The sequence below is a fragment of the Nannobrachium achirus genome (genome assembly GCF_963921795.1).
Source record: "Nannobrachium achirus genome assembly, chromosome: 19".
Classification (NCBI taxonomy): Eukaryota; Metazoa; Chordata; class Actinopteri; order Myctophiformes; family Myctophidae; genus Nannobrachium; species Nannobrachium achirus.
The window spans coordinates 28,823,837-28,839,833 of record NC_137826.1 but is presented as its reverse complement, the minus strand read 5'-3'; the positions used below and the strand labels follow the sequence as shown (position 1 = coordinate 28,839,833).

Below are 15,997 nucleotides of genomic sequence, written 5' to 3'. Positions count from 1 at the left end.
ATTGCCATTGTACAATGCAATTCTTCAGCTTATGAACTTTTTGAAGAAGAAGACCACAAGAAGAGTCCGGGCGACTCGTATACATTTGGTGGTGTTGCTGTTTAAAGATTTGTTTTGGTAACTTTATACTACTCCGTTATAGCTGCTGTGCTGAAGATCTCTTTCATTGTTTTTCGGCTTCCTCGTAAGGATCGTTTCAAATCTGTTAAAGCAACAACTTTGGGACATTGAACTTGGGGAAACACTTTTTGTGTTGCGTGGAAAAAGCGGACTAAGGTTTTAGATGCAGTCAGAGCAACTGTAAAAATAGAAATGTGGATGGGTCTATTACAGAAATCACACGTGATTTCGGACTCGGTTGAATCAGTCGGAGCCTGTGAAGTAAGGCATCGGTCCATTTGGGTTGGTTAATCATTACATAGTTCGGTGTGCTCCATTTAGTAACGGTTGTGGATTGTTTTCTCGACTCGAGTCCGTCGTAAAGTATCACCCTGCCTTTTGTCACATGATACAAGAAGTGTATACTTTGACAACATGTCTTGTTGTAATATTCAAGCTCCAACCTGTATTCTATCCTTTGAAGTTCAAGTCGTCGTTAATCTGTACGTTCTCTTGTGGAATACCAGAGCACTTTTAGCGCATGGTGGACGGAATAACTCATATTAATAACGCGCTTTGGCAACCTATTGCCTTATAGTCGCAAAATGTGATTGTAAATCACAGTGACTGCACGTACACTGTAATATTTGAGGCTCGGAGCCGCTCGGAGCTGGTCGATCACTGATGAAGATCTTTACGTTGTTGCCAGGACCTGCTACGCTTGGATAGGATACAACTTGTTGAAAGACTGGCCTGCACGTCGCAAATGAGAACTTTTTGTTTATCTAATGCAGGCCAGTCTGAGTGAAACGAATGCACATTTCTCAGCCTCACGCAGTGTCTGTATTCATGGTGCATTTGTGCATGCAGTCTTTAACCAGTACCACCCACGTTTAAGTGACACTGGATAAAGTTCGTTGTGGGCTATCGTTTATTTCTTCTCGCAAGGCGGCGATTTCATATAGCGGTTGATGTGGCGACATACATTTTAACATGTAGGCCCTATAGACATTTCTTTCAGTGCTGGATTCTCCTGGAGTTTTTAGGACATTTACGCACGAGATATCATGGCAGTCCGCTGTAACTAAAAGTTTGGATCGGACCTATTGCCGAATAGTTGGACCGCTCAAGTCACCAGTCCAGGACAGAAGGAAGAGGGACTGTGTGGGAGGTGTAATATTGTCCTGTTCGGTGCCTGCTCCGGGGCGGTTGCAAGCTTTGAAGTGCACGATGTGCGGCCGGAGACCGCTGCTACAGCCAAGGCAATGACCGGTCTCTGGCCGTGGCTGCTCATGGCGGCCCTGCAGGTGGTGCTGGGCCAGACGGGCCTGGAGCTGGCCGCAGCCGTGGAGTCCGAGCGCACGACCCTCAGGGCTGTCATCAAGGTGACACTGAAGCACGACCCGACGGGGAAGCCCATCACTCTCCAGGGGGTGTTCGCTGGAGGCAGCGCCAGTTCTGCAGAGGGGAAACTGATGCAGGTAAGAAGTGTCACCAAAATGAGTAATGATGACGCCTATGTATAATATCCCAAACCATCATCAAATGACTGCCTATATAGACCCCACTGTGTTATTTGGAAGACCTTGTGACATTTTCAGAACCGTTTTAGTAAAACACTTCTTCATCCAGGAAACAGGATCAAAGATAAAGTCCCCAGTCAGTCTCTCACTGCACCCATCCTCTCCATCAGAGATCCCTTCTGTGTGGAGTGACTCCCACGGCTGGCCCCACCTGTTTTTCTAATGTCACCAGTAGTTTACACAGCATCCACAATCTGATAAAACAAATAATGTTGAAACCATACTGGTTGTGGCTATAGCCTACTGCTATGGCCATGGTTAAGAGGATACCTCACCGCCTCATCGTTTCACTGACTCCCCTTTAAAAGCAGTCTAAATTGCAACTGCAGTGTGTGCTGACAGAATTTCTAAATTCCTTCAACAGCAGTGATGACATATGCATATGTTATTGAGGTTGGTTTGTTTTCCTTTATTTTGAGTTTCTCTCATCTATGTTCTCCTGCCAGTAAATCATAGGCTTGGGTTTGGTTGCCAACCTCCACCCATAGCTTTTCTAAGGTGCAGGCTTTGTACTCCCCAAATCTATTATTATGCCCGATTTATACTTGGTTACGCGCAGTGTTGTGCATTGAAAAATAGTCGTCTCACAAGCTCACAGATAATCATGTTTCACTGTGTTGTGAGCTTGCAGATCTGATATTTTAGCTGCTCGACACTGGCGTGCAACTATCAGGCTTCCCACAGTTTTGGCATGGTCCAAGATAGACTAAATTATTGTAGACCTATGCAAACTTTTAATTGTAAAAAAAAACCTAAGAAAAACATGGCCTTTTACTACAAATGTGAAGAATATGGTCTATTCATTGTGCATATTTAGGATTCAGGAACGGATTAAGGTTGCTGGGACATAAAGCGAGGCTGTGCAAATGTATTTACTGTCTCCAAAGAAACGGGGGACGACAGATATGAGGTACTGTAGGATCCTGTCTGTCTTCACTCACCAGGTGTGGGAGGTTTTATGAATGGCAGGCCAGATGCTGCAGTTTGCAGTAATTGATAAGGATTTACATCAGCTCTCCACAGAGAAAGCCCAGTGTTCATGGTGAAAAGCTGGTAGCTGTAAATGTTTACTTCTCAACATAAATTGTTTAGCGTTAAAGACTCCATGACACGCTTGAAATCATGATATTTGATTCTACATAATCATGTGGCGTGCCTATCACTGAGCCAGTCGGATCACAGATCTCCAAAAATATAGATAAAACTACAAATCCCCATTTCTGGAGTTTCCCTGATGATGTTGTCAATGTGACATTTGTAGTACTGAGAGTGGCCTGAACTCCGTAATTGGGCATGCCTGACACACAGTGACACAGAACCCCATATGTTCAAAAAAGGTACACTACGCAGACAGACACATACAGAAATCTCAGTATTGGACATAAAAGGGACACACACAGACAGATGGGTACAACAGATTACTCTGACAACTTTTGGAGATGCATGCCACAGTGCTGCTGTGCTGGGATGAAATTGCTTTGATCAGTTCCATTGACATTTTAGACAATGTTTTTGTAAACTGGAGTTTAGAGCATTGAGATACTGTGGAAACCCACCGTCACTCACGGATGAAGGCTCAGTGTGTGAAACTGTTGAAATCAGTTATCACCTGACTCCGTACACAATGCACACATGGGTGACACTTTTGATCTTGGCTGTGGAAATGATAGCTGCCATGGTTTCCTTGAAGGTGTGAAGTGAGGTGTACCCCCAGTCACTAACTAATATTGTTCCCTCTGCTCGGTCAGGATGGCGACAGCCTAATCCTGTGCTGATAAGCTCTGTGGTTTCTCCTTCTAGCTGGCCACAAATGCCAGTGGAGTTTGTTTTGCCCCCTCCGAGAAGTTTTACCGGTTATAACCAAGCTGATCGCACTAGTCAGACAACTGGTTGTAGTTCCCTCCTAGCCTAACATCAGGAAAAAGTGTGGTTGAGTCAGAGGCCTTTCTTCTGGGTTGTGCTCATAGTCCATAGAGGTGGTGTGTAATGCCGGAGGATGCTCTTTGTTGCCGTCCAGGCCTGTTGCAACAGGTATTCAAGCTGCTTTATGTTCCTGCTTTATGTTCATGGCTTGCAGAAGATGTAGTGGGGTGAAGGTTGGAGAGGTTCATTTTCTGTTTTCATAGCTGAGTGAGTCTCGATCTCTCTGTGTCCCTCCCTCTGTTTCTCTCTTTGTAAGATCTCCTCCATGTTGACACAACAATGACATTAATTCATTAAATATATTGGTCACAAAACCATTGAAGGCATGTGGTAATCAATGAATGACCAAAGAGACAGTTGTCGCAGGGTTGAAATGTTTTAATGTGAAGTTTGTTTAAGGCTCAGAGACCTGGCCCTAACATTGGCATATCCAACCCCCCTCTCTAGTAGTCAGACATGTCTGACTTGTAGAACCCCAGGCTACTCCGAATTTGACTCCCTCAACCGTGGAGGAGCATGACAGCCAGTTTTCATAACCCGCAGTAATTACACCTCTTTGGCCACATTTGATCTTCTTAAGCATGTTGTCTCTCTGGGCCACAGGTTGCCTTGCCTTGCTGCTCCATTAGCTTTGGCTCTGGGTAGACTGCTAGGAAAACATGGTCTGGCGTAAGTGAGAAAAAGAAAGTTACGTTTAGAAAGACTTTATTAAAACAGTTTTTATGTGTGTTTCGAAAAGGCGGGGGGTCACGGAAATGTTACTTTTCCAAGTATTCTGTCTTTCTCTTTGATATGGTCACTTCACTACTTTGTGACTGTCTTTGGCCTATAGTGTTTGTTGGTCTATCCAGTGCATATCACATGTTCATAATATACAAAAGTTAAATGTTAGGCTATTTGATTGGGAGAGTTAGAGGCTTGGAGCCTCTGTTTCGTTTGATCTATCATGTCACCACGCACGCACGCACGCACACACACACACACACACACACACACACACACACACACACACACACACACACACACACACACACACACACACACACACACACACACACACACACACAGGAATACTTCCTGGGCTCTAGCCAGACTTTTGGACAAATGTGAGTGCAGCAGGATTTTGACTGTCTCTCGTAAAAGGCTACGGAGGGGTCAGAGGAGACAGAGGAGACGCAACAACACTTGTGGTTTAGCTTTGAACTTGAGAGTATTGTCAACTGTCCTTTGGGCCAAGCAGAGAGGAGGAGTTTGTCATGCCTGCTGCAATACTTGAAGTTGGCTGATTCAAGGAAGCTAAATGAAATAGATAAACAAATAAATGTTTGTTCTAATCATTTTAAATTTCATTTATTTTCTTTTATCCCTCTATATATTTGGGGCTTCGTACAAATTAATCTTTGAATTGACCTTTGTGAGCTCCGATAAAGACGTCAGGTATAATTAAGGCAGAGAGGCCGCCAGTCGACAGAGCGTTAGTTAACTCAGTACCACTAAACATTCTTTTCTTTCCCCCCCATTCTCCCATGAGATATTCAATGTCTCTTCTCTGTGAGCCCAGAAGAACCCAAGACCACTATCTGTGTGTTATTTCTGGCCGGTCGACCCACAGCTCTCTTCGACACGGCCGTTTGGGAACGAGCTGTGGGAGAGGGTGGCGGGGGAGCCGGGGGAGAAGATCAAAGCATTGTGCAGTTCCAAACGTGAGCCGAGATGATTAAAAAAGGGAACTGTTTACACTGCACTTCCCATATGGGCCCCCTCCTTCCCCCTCCCTCTAGATTTCCTGTCCATACTTCCTATGCCCCTGGATGAGATAACGGCCTCTCTAGGGCTCTTCAGCACTTCTCTGCTTTAGGTCAGTGGTGGAGGGAGCTGCTGTGATGTTTCATCTACATCAGTTGGTTTTCAACCTTTTTCCTATCAATGTCTGTTATTTATTTGGCATTTGAGCCATGGACCACCATTTGACAAGATTTAGCTGGGGACCACCTGGAACCCCCTCAAGGACCACTGGTGGTCCCCAGACCACTGGTTGAGAACCACTGATCTACACCACTTTCTGTTATAGAATAATACCTGGTTAAATAATTGTGTGTTATTTATTATTCAGTCTCTGCATAACATGTCCCACCAACATTTTGCTGCTTGTACCTGTGACAAATAATAAATCCCTCTTGATTCTTGAAAATAGACCAGATGGACCCGTAAGGACCCATTTGGCCCTCCCAGAGTTGTTACTAAAGTGCATGCTGGTGCCTGCAACATTTTGTCACATTATATCAGGCATTTTTATACTTTATATTTCTAAGCTTGCTCCACAACAATGTTGAGCAGTAAATAACACTTTAACTATTTATTTATTTGTTTATCTTGTTTGAAGCATCTTATAGGATATGATCAAGTATCGACGGTTCACATATAATGCAAGTGTCTACCTGGGATTGTTTTTTTTACTTAGGGATAGGAATATTGCTCTTTGAAATGTTCGAATGTGAATCTCTGCCTACTAGTGTTGTGTTTAGAATTACAGTAGATATAGCAGTTACAGGGTAAGCGGGAGAAACACCTTGATAGACAATGTAGGCAGTGGTGTTAAATTAACCTAAATTAATCCCTTTTCTATTTTTGAGCGGTGGTCCCGCCGCTCCTGTGATTCGCTTTCAAGATGTTACTGGCTGGCTGGCTGGCTGGCCGGCCGTGTATGTCTGTCGCCTGACTCGCCTGCCATACCTCTCCTGACCACACACACACACACGTTAAAGGAGGGGCGCTATTGAGCAGGGCACGCAGACAACACACTCTCTCTCTCTCTCTCTCTCACACACGCGCACACACACACACACACACACACACACACACACACACACACACACACACACACACACACACACACACACACACACACACACACACACACACACACACACACACACGGGCAGTGATGGGCAGTAGCGACGCTACATAGCTTAACTACATTTGTCAGTAGCGTCACGGTAGCGCAGCTCCTTTTGAACCAGCGTAGCTGTAGCGTAGCGTAGCTATTTTTAGACTCCAGTAGTGACGTAGCGTGCAACAAACGCTACACGTTACCATCCCGGCGAAATTTGACTGCTAAATAAAGTTTGTGAGGAAAATAATTCCCAACAGATCCCCAAACATGTTGTTCTGCACAGCGCTGCTTTCACTTCATTTCAACGAACCTCCTCTGTGTTGAGAAGCAACAGCGTAAGCGAGACACTTCACCCTGCAACTAGAGGGATTTATGGCTCTTTGAAGTGAGACCGAGCCAAGGATCTGTCTCACTATGCGCTCTCTACTTCGCACTCTCTACTGCGCGAACCGGATCCCATCGTTCACTTCAAAGAACCGTTCAAAAGATTCGATTCGTTCGCGAACGTCCCACCTCTGCCTGCACCGTGTTCAGGGAACGTCTGAGAACAACTGACATACAAGCTCACATCGCGTTGCAAATGCCAACATTGTGAGCTTGTAGATCTCCGGGGGCGGAGTATAAATCAGGCTTCAGCCAGAGATGGACAGTAGGCTACTCGACCCAAGTACTTGAGTAAGAGTACAGAGTACTCCTGGTCACACTCCAATCCACAGTAAACTCAGTCAAAATGTTACAAGTAAGAGTAAAAAAAAGTAGGCCTACTTAATTATATTCACTTTGTGTGCTGAAGTCTCTTTTAAAAACAATTGTTTGCCATAACCTTACTGTCTCTGTATCACACTCACCTTACAAAAAAAAAAAAAAAATATTCAAACTTTTTTTTTTTTTTCAAAAAAAATTTTTTTTCAAACTTTTTTTACACTAACGTCAACACACCAATCCACAGATTTTATATTGACTGTGTGTCAATTCTTGTTAAAATGATAAATACAAAACGAACGGTTTTGGATATACAAGGTTTCCACCCGACAACAACGATAAGGTAATTCATCATCATTGTGCAGCAGTAGATTTGTCATAATAGCTATGAGCAGAAGGCAAGTTGTTGTTTTTGTCTTTCCGTTTTGATCCAACACTTTAAGTGAGTTAGTAGAATATGTACTTCTAAAATCTCATGCCATGAGCAGACCCCATGCGGGTTAGGGCCAGCAGACAAGCCTCTGTCTAATGGTTTCTCCTGAGGAGAGAACTAACAAGGCTGCAGCCTACAGCACAGGAAACAGGGGCTAACACTGCTCTCCGTCGCGTTCCACGGGACATGACTGTTGAGATGTTTCTCAGGGCACTGGGAAAAGGGACAGGCAGGTAGGGGAAATGTGGCAAATCTCTTAAGTCTGCCGGCACCTTATTTTTAAGTCATTAGAACATCTCTGGAATGCCTGTGTGTCTGTCAGGCTCATGTTATACAACGTGTTTGTCTGCTGTGTTCATAGCTCTATTCAAGCAAACAACTTGAGAAGGATTCATTTTACTTTCCTCATATGCTCTTAAAGTTTCACTCTGATCACTCACTCACTCACTCATTTAGACACTCATTTAGACACACTCACTCACTCACTCACCCATTTAGATACTCACTCGCATGGACACACACACACACACACACACACACACACACACACACACACACACACACACACACACACACACACAACGTGTATGTCTACTGTATGCACAGACCTTTCAGTATGGTAAAAGCATTACTATTGGCCCTCATCCTTGAATTGGCCCACAGACAGACGCAGGCTGATGGGAGGGAGGGAAGAGGGAAGTCAAACGGCCCCACCACCAAATCATCTCATTCATAATATACTGTACGCATCCTGTACTCCAGTCAACCTTGTTGTGTTGCGAGTGTACACCGTCCCCTTTCAGTCTAAACGGGTGAGCCGCTACTCTGCAGTTTCTGATCAATAACGGTTTTAATAACAAAACACTCTTAATACACAGTACTAGAACATCCTGAGTGTTGATTTCATTCTTGAGAGTGTACAAATGGTCTCTTATGGACCCCATTTGTATGGGGGTCTAAATGACCCTTACAAGTCTGTAACTTTGACAGTGTGCAAATGGACCTGTTAGGGTCCATTTGGTTTCATTTGTACACTGTCAAAGTTAAGGGGAGACCTTCAAATGTCAAAGTTCGAGAACCTCTGGCCTAATAGACCCCAGGTTAACGATTACCTGGGGTTGATTCAGTCCAATTACAAGTCTGCAGTTACACTAGCCTTTAGGCACCATATTTCCAGCAATTTCTGTGGCTAACTCTGAAAAGTTGGGTGTTAACCCTGCTCCAGCCCAGGGCTAAACTCGATGCTAGTCCATCCATGGTAGTGTGAACATTCCCTATTAGGCTAAAATCTCAACAGGTCTAAGTGGGAATTAGCCCTGGTATAGTCAGTGTGAAAACACCCACTGTTGTCTTTTCTTTGGCTCGAGGAAGCATTTTATACCAGTCAAATAAATTAGCCGTGGTGACTGTAAGCAGCTTCTTTAGGTTGTAGTATTATATGCAGTCGAGTGGGACGTCATTATATGCAGTCGAGTGGGACATCATATAAGTACTACAATAAGAGGGCAGAGAGCCATGCATGAAAGCATACACAGTACACACACAAACATACTTACACTCGTGTGTTTATTATCCACGCATGCACAGGCACATGCTAAGGCTCAATACCTTACCTGACATACAGTAGCAAGACAGGGATGACGTGTTGCCAGCCAGGGTCAATGGAATTCAATTGGTTGATAGGGTTAAATTGTTTGAGGACCTTGGTATTTTTGCATACTAAGTGAGATGAGTATGTTGCGTGGCCTTTCTGAATTTGTCCTGACAGTCCAGGTCAAGTGAACCACCTGTCTCTTTCCAGTTGAAACTGATCCATTGGGAGTACAGAAGAAAGCCCAGTGATCCATGATGGGTATGCAGGGCAAGCTATCCCATCTCTGGGGATCAAGGCCACATTTATAAAGGTTTACAGAGTCTTTCTGCAACAGATGACTATTGTATTATATGGACAGCAATGGTATGTACAGCAATTGTTGGACCATCTAAGAACCAAGTGTGAGTGCAATTTGGCTGCATTTGCTATTTCTTCTGCCAGAGTGCTGTAGTGGACCAAAAATTATCAGAGGTTTCCTGCATCAATGTCCATCCCTTTGCAAAATGAAAAATGTTTCATATATGTGGTTGTAGATAATTATTTTGTGTGTGTGTGTGTGTGTGTGTGTGTGTGTGTGTGTGTGTGTGTGTGTGTGTGTGTGTGTGTGTGTGTGTGTGTGTGTGTGTGTGTGTGTGTGTGTGTGTGTGTGTGTGTGTGTGTGTGTGTGTGTGTGTGTGTGTGTGTGTGTGTGTGTGTGTGTTTTTGTGCGTGCAAGCGTGCCTTTTGGTGGCGTGCTGTGTTGTTATTTTTAAACTCAACAACATTCTGTTTATTTCAGCCATATGACTTCATTCATACAGTGTGTTCAAAGTTCACACAAGCACACTTACTTTGTTATGACACTTTTGGGGACACAGGGGTAAGGGTAAGGTATTACTTTACCCTAACCTTATGATACTGCAGTAACATCAAATTGGGGATACAAATTTCTCCCCAATTTGACATGCCATCTACAAACAACTGCATTCACTGGTATACCTGTACTATGCCATTAACACATGGGAAGCCAAGGTTTCTAATATTTCTAGCTGTTGCTGCTGCCGTCGTTCACTTACGCTTTAATTTTGAAGAGCCTCAGAAGCTTCGTGTGTGTGCACGTGAGTGTCCGCTGACGATTGAGGAGGATAATCCATTTGTTTACAAACGCTCGCGAAACTAAAATCCAAACCGGGGCCGACCATCGTGGTAAAGTGTCGCTGTGAAAACGGGCAGATCTCTGCTTCCCTGGCGTTCTTTGCACCTTATTCATAGATAAAGCCCTTTTTATGTTTCAGCATAGAATAGAAATCAATGCAGCCTAGTCGCGCCATTTTGTCTCTCTGCGACCACGTTATGACGTATGGGATGCATGCAGCTGCATGTAACCAAGTTAACCCTTTGTCTCGTTCCTGAACGAGACAACTCCTTTTGGCACAGCGACCTCCAGTTGCCGTATCTCGTTACTGAACGAGTTTGGCCCCTTGGGTGTTAATGGCATAGTACAGGTATACCAACATCAAAGTTGCCTATTAGCTTGGACCAGTCTCTAAAATTAATTAACTCTACTTGAAGTCCCTCAATCTGCACTATTTCATATTACATTTCTTTCTCCTGCCTTTCACTCCTTTAATCAGGCTTTTTTTGACAGCTCTTTAAAAAGGTTATTATAATTCATCAAGTGCACTTTAGTGTTGGGGATAAAAATGGTTGCATTTACTTGAAGGGCAGGAAGTGCTTAGGTTTGCTGAGAGGCCGGAGGAAAAGAGTCATCACCATACCACAGATAAATGCTCTGTGACAAACTCCCTCCCTCTCTCTCCCTGTGTCTCCCCAAGTCACTCACTCATGGTGTTCTTGTCTGGTTTTGTGCAAGCTGCCATGGAAAAGCAACGCATCTTCTACGTATCAACTTCATATTTGATAATTTAGTTTTGCCTTGATACAGTTTCTTTACACTGCAGATGTGTCAGTGCACAAGGTATACTGCAGTGCAGTGCACACAAAATTGCATGATTTTGTATGATCTTATGCAGGGTGAAGTCGATAAATGAGAGCATTTTTGAGCAAGAGCCAATTATGATACAGACTCACTGGACATACAGTACACCGCATAATCCGGTGTAATAATAAAGTGCAATAATGTTCTACACTCAGATTTAAATTAACTCTAGTGATTTGATCATGCATACTGTTGTCTTCTGATTTAAACTCTGCCTCCATGATCAGCATAAAAAATAGATTATTGTATTTCTGTTTCTTTGTGTACAGTATATTGTATGTGCACAAGCTTATGTGTCTGTGTGCGTGCGTGCGTGCGTGCGTGTGCGTGCATGTGTGTGCATAGTGCGTGTGTTTGTGCTGATGTGTGTGCATGTGTGCGCTCCCACGCTGAGATCATTTACCAAACTCTATTAAACGGGATCAAAGTGACTTAGATCTTTCAGCGCTCTGTGACAACAAAAGCCATATTGTAACCCCGGATTCAGGGAGATAACGCTGCTGACAGAAAATGCTTTATGTCTCAAAAAGTCACATGGTCACCTCCAAACATCTTAGCAGCACAAACAGCGTGTCCTGCTTGTGACCTTTTTTACTCCCTTCTGCTCAGAAAGGCTCCAGTGTTTGTTGCAGTGTTTGTTGCAGTGTAGTCGCGCTCACACAGGCCCGGCTCATATCTTACCACTGAAGAAGTCGCTCTCAGCTTCTGTCACTCCCTTGGCTTGCCCTCAAAATGTGCATTCGGCTCCTACAAACATTATTCACCTAGGAAGATTAGTTGCCATGACAGTGTCTCTGCTTACTCTTAAACAAATGGCATTTAGATTAGAAGCGGGAGAGGAAAACAAAACACTTAGGCTTGCCGCTTTTGAGGCGAGGCCATGCACTTTGCAGGTCACAACTGTGGTGCTTTGCAGCAGTGTGTTCTAAAGATAGCAGATCCACAAGCTCACAATGCCTTGCAATGCGACGTGTTGTGAGCTTGTAGATCTGCTATTTTCACACTAAACACTGGCATGCTACTAAGTATAAATCAGGCTTAATGTACAATGGGAGCTGCAAATGTTTCTGCTGAAAGATCACATATCAGCTTGAGGTGGAACAGCCTTATTCAAACTATGCACTTCAAATAATGCTGGGACCAATTATCTTCACTGCTCCTCTTGGACCAGTAACATTGGAAAACTGTAAAAACACTGAAGACGACAAGATTTGGCCATCATGTTTAATCATCAGACACGTTAGAATAATCATGTTGACAGAGTAAAAATACACACGTTATTGTCATATGATTCATATAATATGTTATTATTACTCTCTGTAATGAAAGCTCTCACTGTCATTGAGCTAAACTAAATAACAACATTGTCGGGGATAGTTGATTAGGACCACTCATAATAAGCTTCAATCGCTTTTGTTTTGGAGTCTCAGACAGATTAAAACAGAGGTTCCTTTCTGCTTGTCTAATTTCTATATCTGTGATGGTCATGCAAATAATGAAGCAAGTTAGTTCAATAATGCATGGTTTTGAATTAACGTTTAATTGATGTCTTTGTTGCCTGAAGGATTTTTCATTTATGTTAACCTCCCCTCCATTTGTTATCCGCATGCTCCAAAAACAACTGAACTCTGACTAGACTGTCTTGTGTCCCTCCCAAGGGACAGATCCTCCCTCAGGAGGGAGTATATGTGTCCAGAGGCCTCCTCCAATTGGCCACGACCTCCTGACTGGCTGCTCCTAATTAGATGCTGTCCCCTACAGTGCCTCCCTCTCTTGTCCAAAGTAAATACCTTGGCACCCAACAAGAATGCTGAGGACGCTTGTCAAGGATGATGCTCCTGGAGAGACTGCATATACAGTAGCTTAGACCAGAGGTTCCCAAACCTGTTCTGCTTAACTTTTCCCCAGGACACAAACGTACAAACAGTGGTGGAAAAGGTACTCCGTACTATTAAAAGTATCAATACTGCATTATAGAAATACTCTTTACAAGTAAACATTCTGGATTTCAAAATGTACTTGGGTAAAAGTATCAAAGTGTTGGCATCAAAATGTACTTAAAAGTACAAAAATTAAAAGTACAAAATGTTTGAAAATAGCAGATTTTACAAGCTCACAATGTGTCGCGCTGTGAGCTTGTAGATCGACTATTTTCAAATAGCCTAGGTATAAAAATAGGGCTAAAGTGGTTAATGTATGTTTTATAATGTTATAATTTATAACTGCAAAGTAACTAGTAAGTAAGGTTTTCAAATAAATGTAGTGGAGTAAAAGTACAATATTTGGATCTGAGATGTAATAAGTATTGGGAATTGACAATACTCAAGTAAAGTACAAATACCCTATCTTTGAAAAATCGCTGAATATTCTCTGTCGTGCGTGCACGGGGGCACGACTCTCGTAGAATGCGAAAAAATAATCCTTATGTGTGCGCGATCCTCTGTGAGGAAAGTGGGCCCGTCAAACTGCAACATGCTGTGATCAAATCGCTCCATAGACAAGCGTGGGAAGTGTTGTTTTGCAAGTCCCTTCCAAAAAACTAAACTAAAAGAATTCGATGCTTTTGGTTGCGTCATGATGTCATCGGGCGACGGCCCCCTGAGTAAAAATACTTTTGGTGAATCCAGTATGGTCAAGGATCGCCTAGAATAGCCGAGAATGCCATCTAGCGCCCAAAACGTGTAAACTCGTCTTGGGCACTGAAAGTGTTTTTAAGTAAATGTACTTAGTTACACCCTAAGTTAAGTACACTTACAGTAAGCCCTATTTATTTATTTTTGGAAATTACTCATAACGGGTCACACGTGAGATCTAGTTCTGATCCACACAAAATAAATAATTGTAGGAAATGTAAAATTTGTATTTACTTGGGGGACCCAAAAGGGGGTCACGACCCTATGTTTGGGAAACACTTGCTTAGATAGTCGCTGACTCCTCTCATGTTTAACCCTCTAAATTCCTGACCTAAAAAGCAAAGACCTTTGGCCACCAGCATGCTAGTAACCGCTAACACTAAAAGGTAATGGGAACATGAAAGACCTCATCATTGAACTTTTGCTAAATATGATATACTCTCATACTTTTTGGTTTAGCTTTTACTCTCTTGGGTTTAGTGGTTTCTTTCACAGCCCACTGGGGGCTACTTATGTACATTGTTTTTCAGCTAGGAATGCTTGTGTGTATTCATTCAGATTATTCTCTCCAAACATCCTTGACCATTGGAGTGGTTCTTTGTATGGAAGATTTAGAGCCGGTGTAATATTATCTACATCTGAGTTACATAAGCTCTGTATTTACTATTTGCTCCCGCATTTAGGCCTACTGCAGCCGCCAATCTGAGGGGGGAAAAAAACAGACAGTGTGTTTCAAAGTCAGCTGCCCTTGGCACACAGCGTTTGATTGGAGGCAGGTGGGCGGATCAAAAGGCGGTCTGTATTTGAAAGAACAGTGCAGTGACGTCCCGTCAGGGCCTTTCACCTGATAACCTCCACCATGGCAGCCACTCCAAAGCAATAAACGCAGAAAAAAAGAGAAGGGGGGAAAAAAAGTAGCATTCGATGTCTAATGAGAGATCTTTATTTAGTCTCTTTGATTCTCTTTGTACTCTGAAACCGTCTCTCGGTTGACTGTGCCATGGTACATGCCATGATCTACTGTTTAAGACCCTAGATTGCCATGATAGCAGTAGATTGGAGTGCGGTGTTGCTCTTTGTTCTTGGCCCTATGTGGTATGGATAGCCGAGCGTTACGCCACAGCAGTCCTGAAAAAGCCAACCCTAAAGACTATAGCAGGACTATGTGTGGTTTGGTGTTTGGTCTGCAGACTCTGAGATTAGAGCAGCAGGCTGGCAGAGGATTGGGTAATGACCTCTCTACCCCCACTGAGTCCTTGGACTGTCTGGGACTGCAGCGCTGTTTTTAAAACCATCCTTGCTGTACGCGCAGGCGAGTGGGAAGATAGGCACATGCTTACGCACGCATGCACACACAAGCATAAATAGTAATACACATACAGCACAGTATAGTTACGCACACTCGGTTAGAATGGCCGACATTGTGTGATCATGTATTTATGTGCTATTTATGTAATGTTTATTTTATTATGTTATGGAGCACCGCCAAACCTAAGTTTCTTGTGACAATGTGACAATAAATCCCTTGAATCTTGAACAAAAGGAAATCCCCTTTAAATTGATTCTCCCAGCTATGCCATTGATGTTCTTCGCTGAATCAGAAGCTACACGGTCAACCGCTATGCGCTGATGACCTTGAGATGAACCCAGTGCTTCAGGTTCTGGTGTCAGCCAGTCAAAATCACATTTTCTTTGCACATAAGTCCAACAAACTGAGTGTCAGTTGAATATATGAAGTCACAAGGATAGTCTTCATAACCATAGTCTCTGTTGAAGAATAGCTTCACACTCAAAATGCCACTTGGTGGTATACCACAATGAATTTTCATGTATTATCTAGTGTGCAGACTCTCATTTCTTTTGTAGTGTTCATGTAAATTAACATTACAGCTAAAAAGCCAGATCACTCATTAGTGAAACTATAGCTGCTGCATATTGAGAACGTGACCACAGTAATGGTATGGTAGTTCAGAAATGCATCCTGTGTGTCCTCTTTTCCCCCAGGACTTTTTAAACTCAGTTTCCATTGTTGAATTATTCAATTGTAGCTTGGCAACAGGGCTTCGCCAGAGACTGATAAGTGGAGATGGTGAGGAGGAGATCGAAAGTGATGGAATCGGCTCCGATTATTGCGCAGGAATATCATGCCTCTTTCTATT

At 43.3% G+C, this 15,997-nt stretch overlaps 1 protein-coding gene across 1 annotated transcript in view; it reads left to right on the top strand.

Annotated features, from left to right (window-relative positions):
• Positions 1 to 15,997, top strand: part of rnf43 (ring finger protein 43) — a 102,153-nt gene continuing 86,156 nt past the window's right edge. Inside the window, 1 exon segment of the mRNA XM_080748590.1 lies at positions 1 to 1,580. Within this exon segment, the coding sequence (XP_080604716.1) occupies positions 1,365 to 1,580 (216 nt within the window). The 5' untranslated portion in view covers positions 1 to 1,364.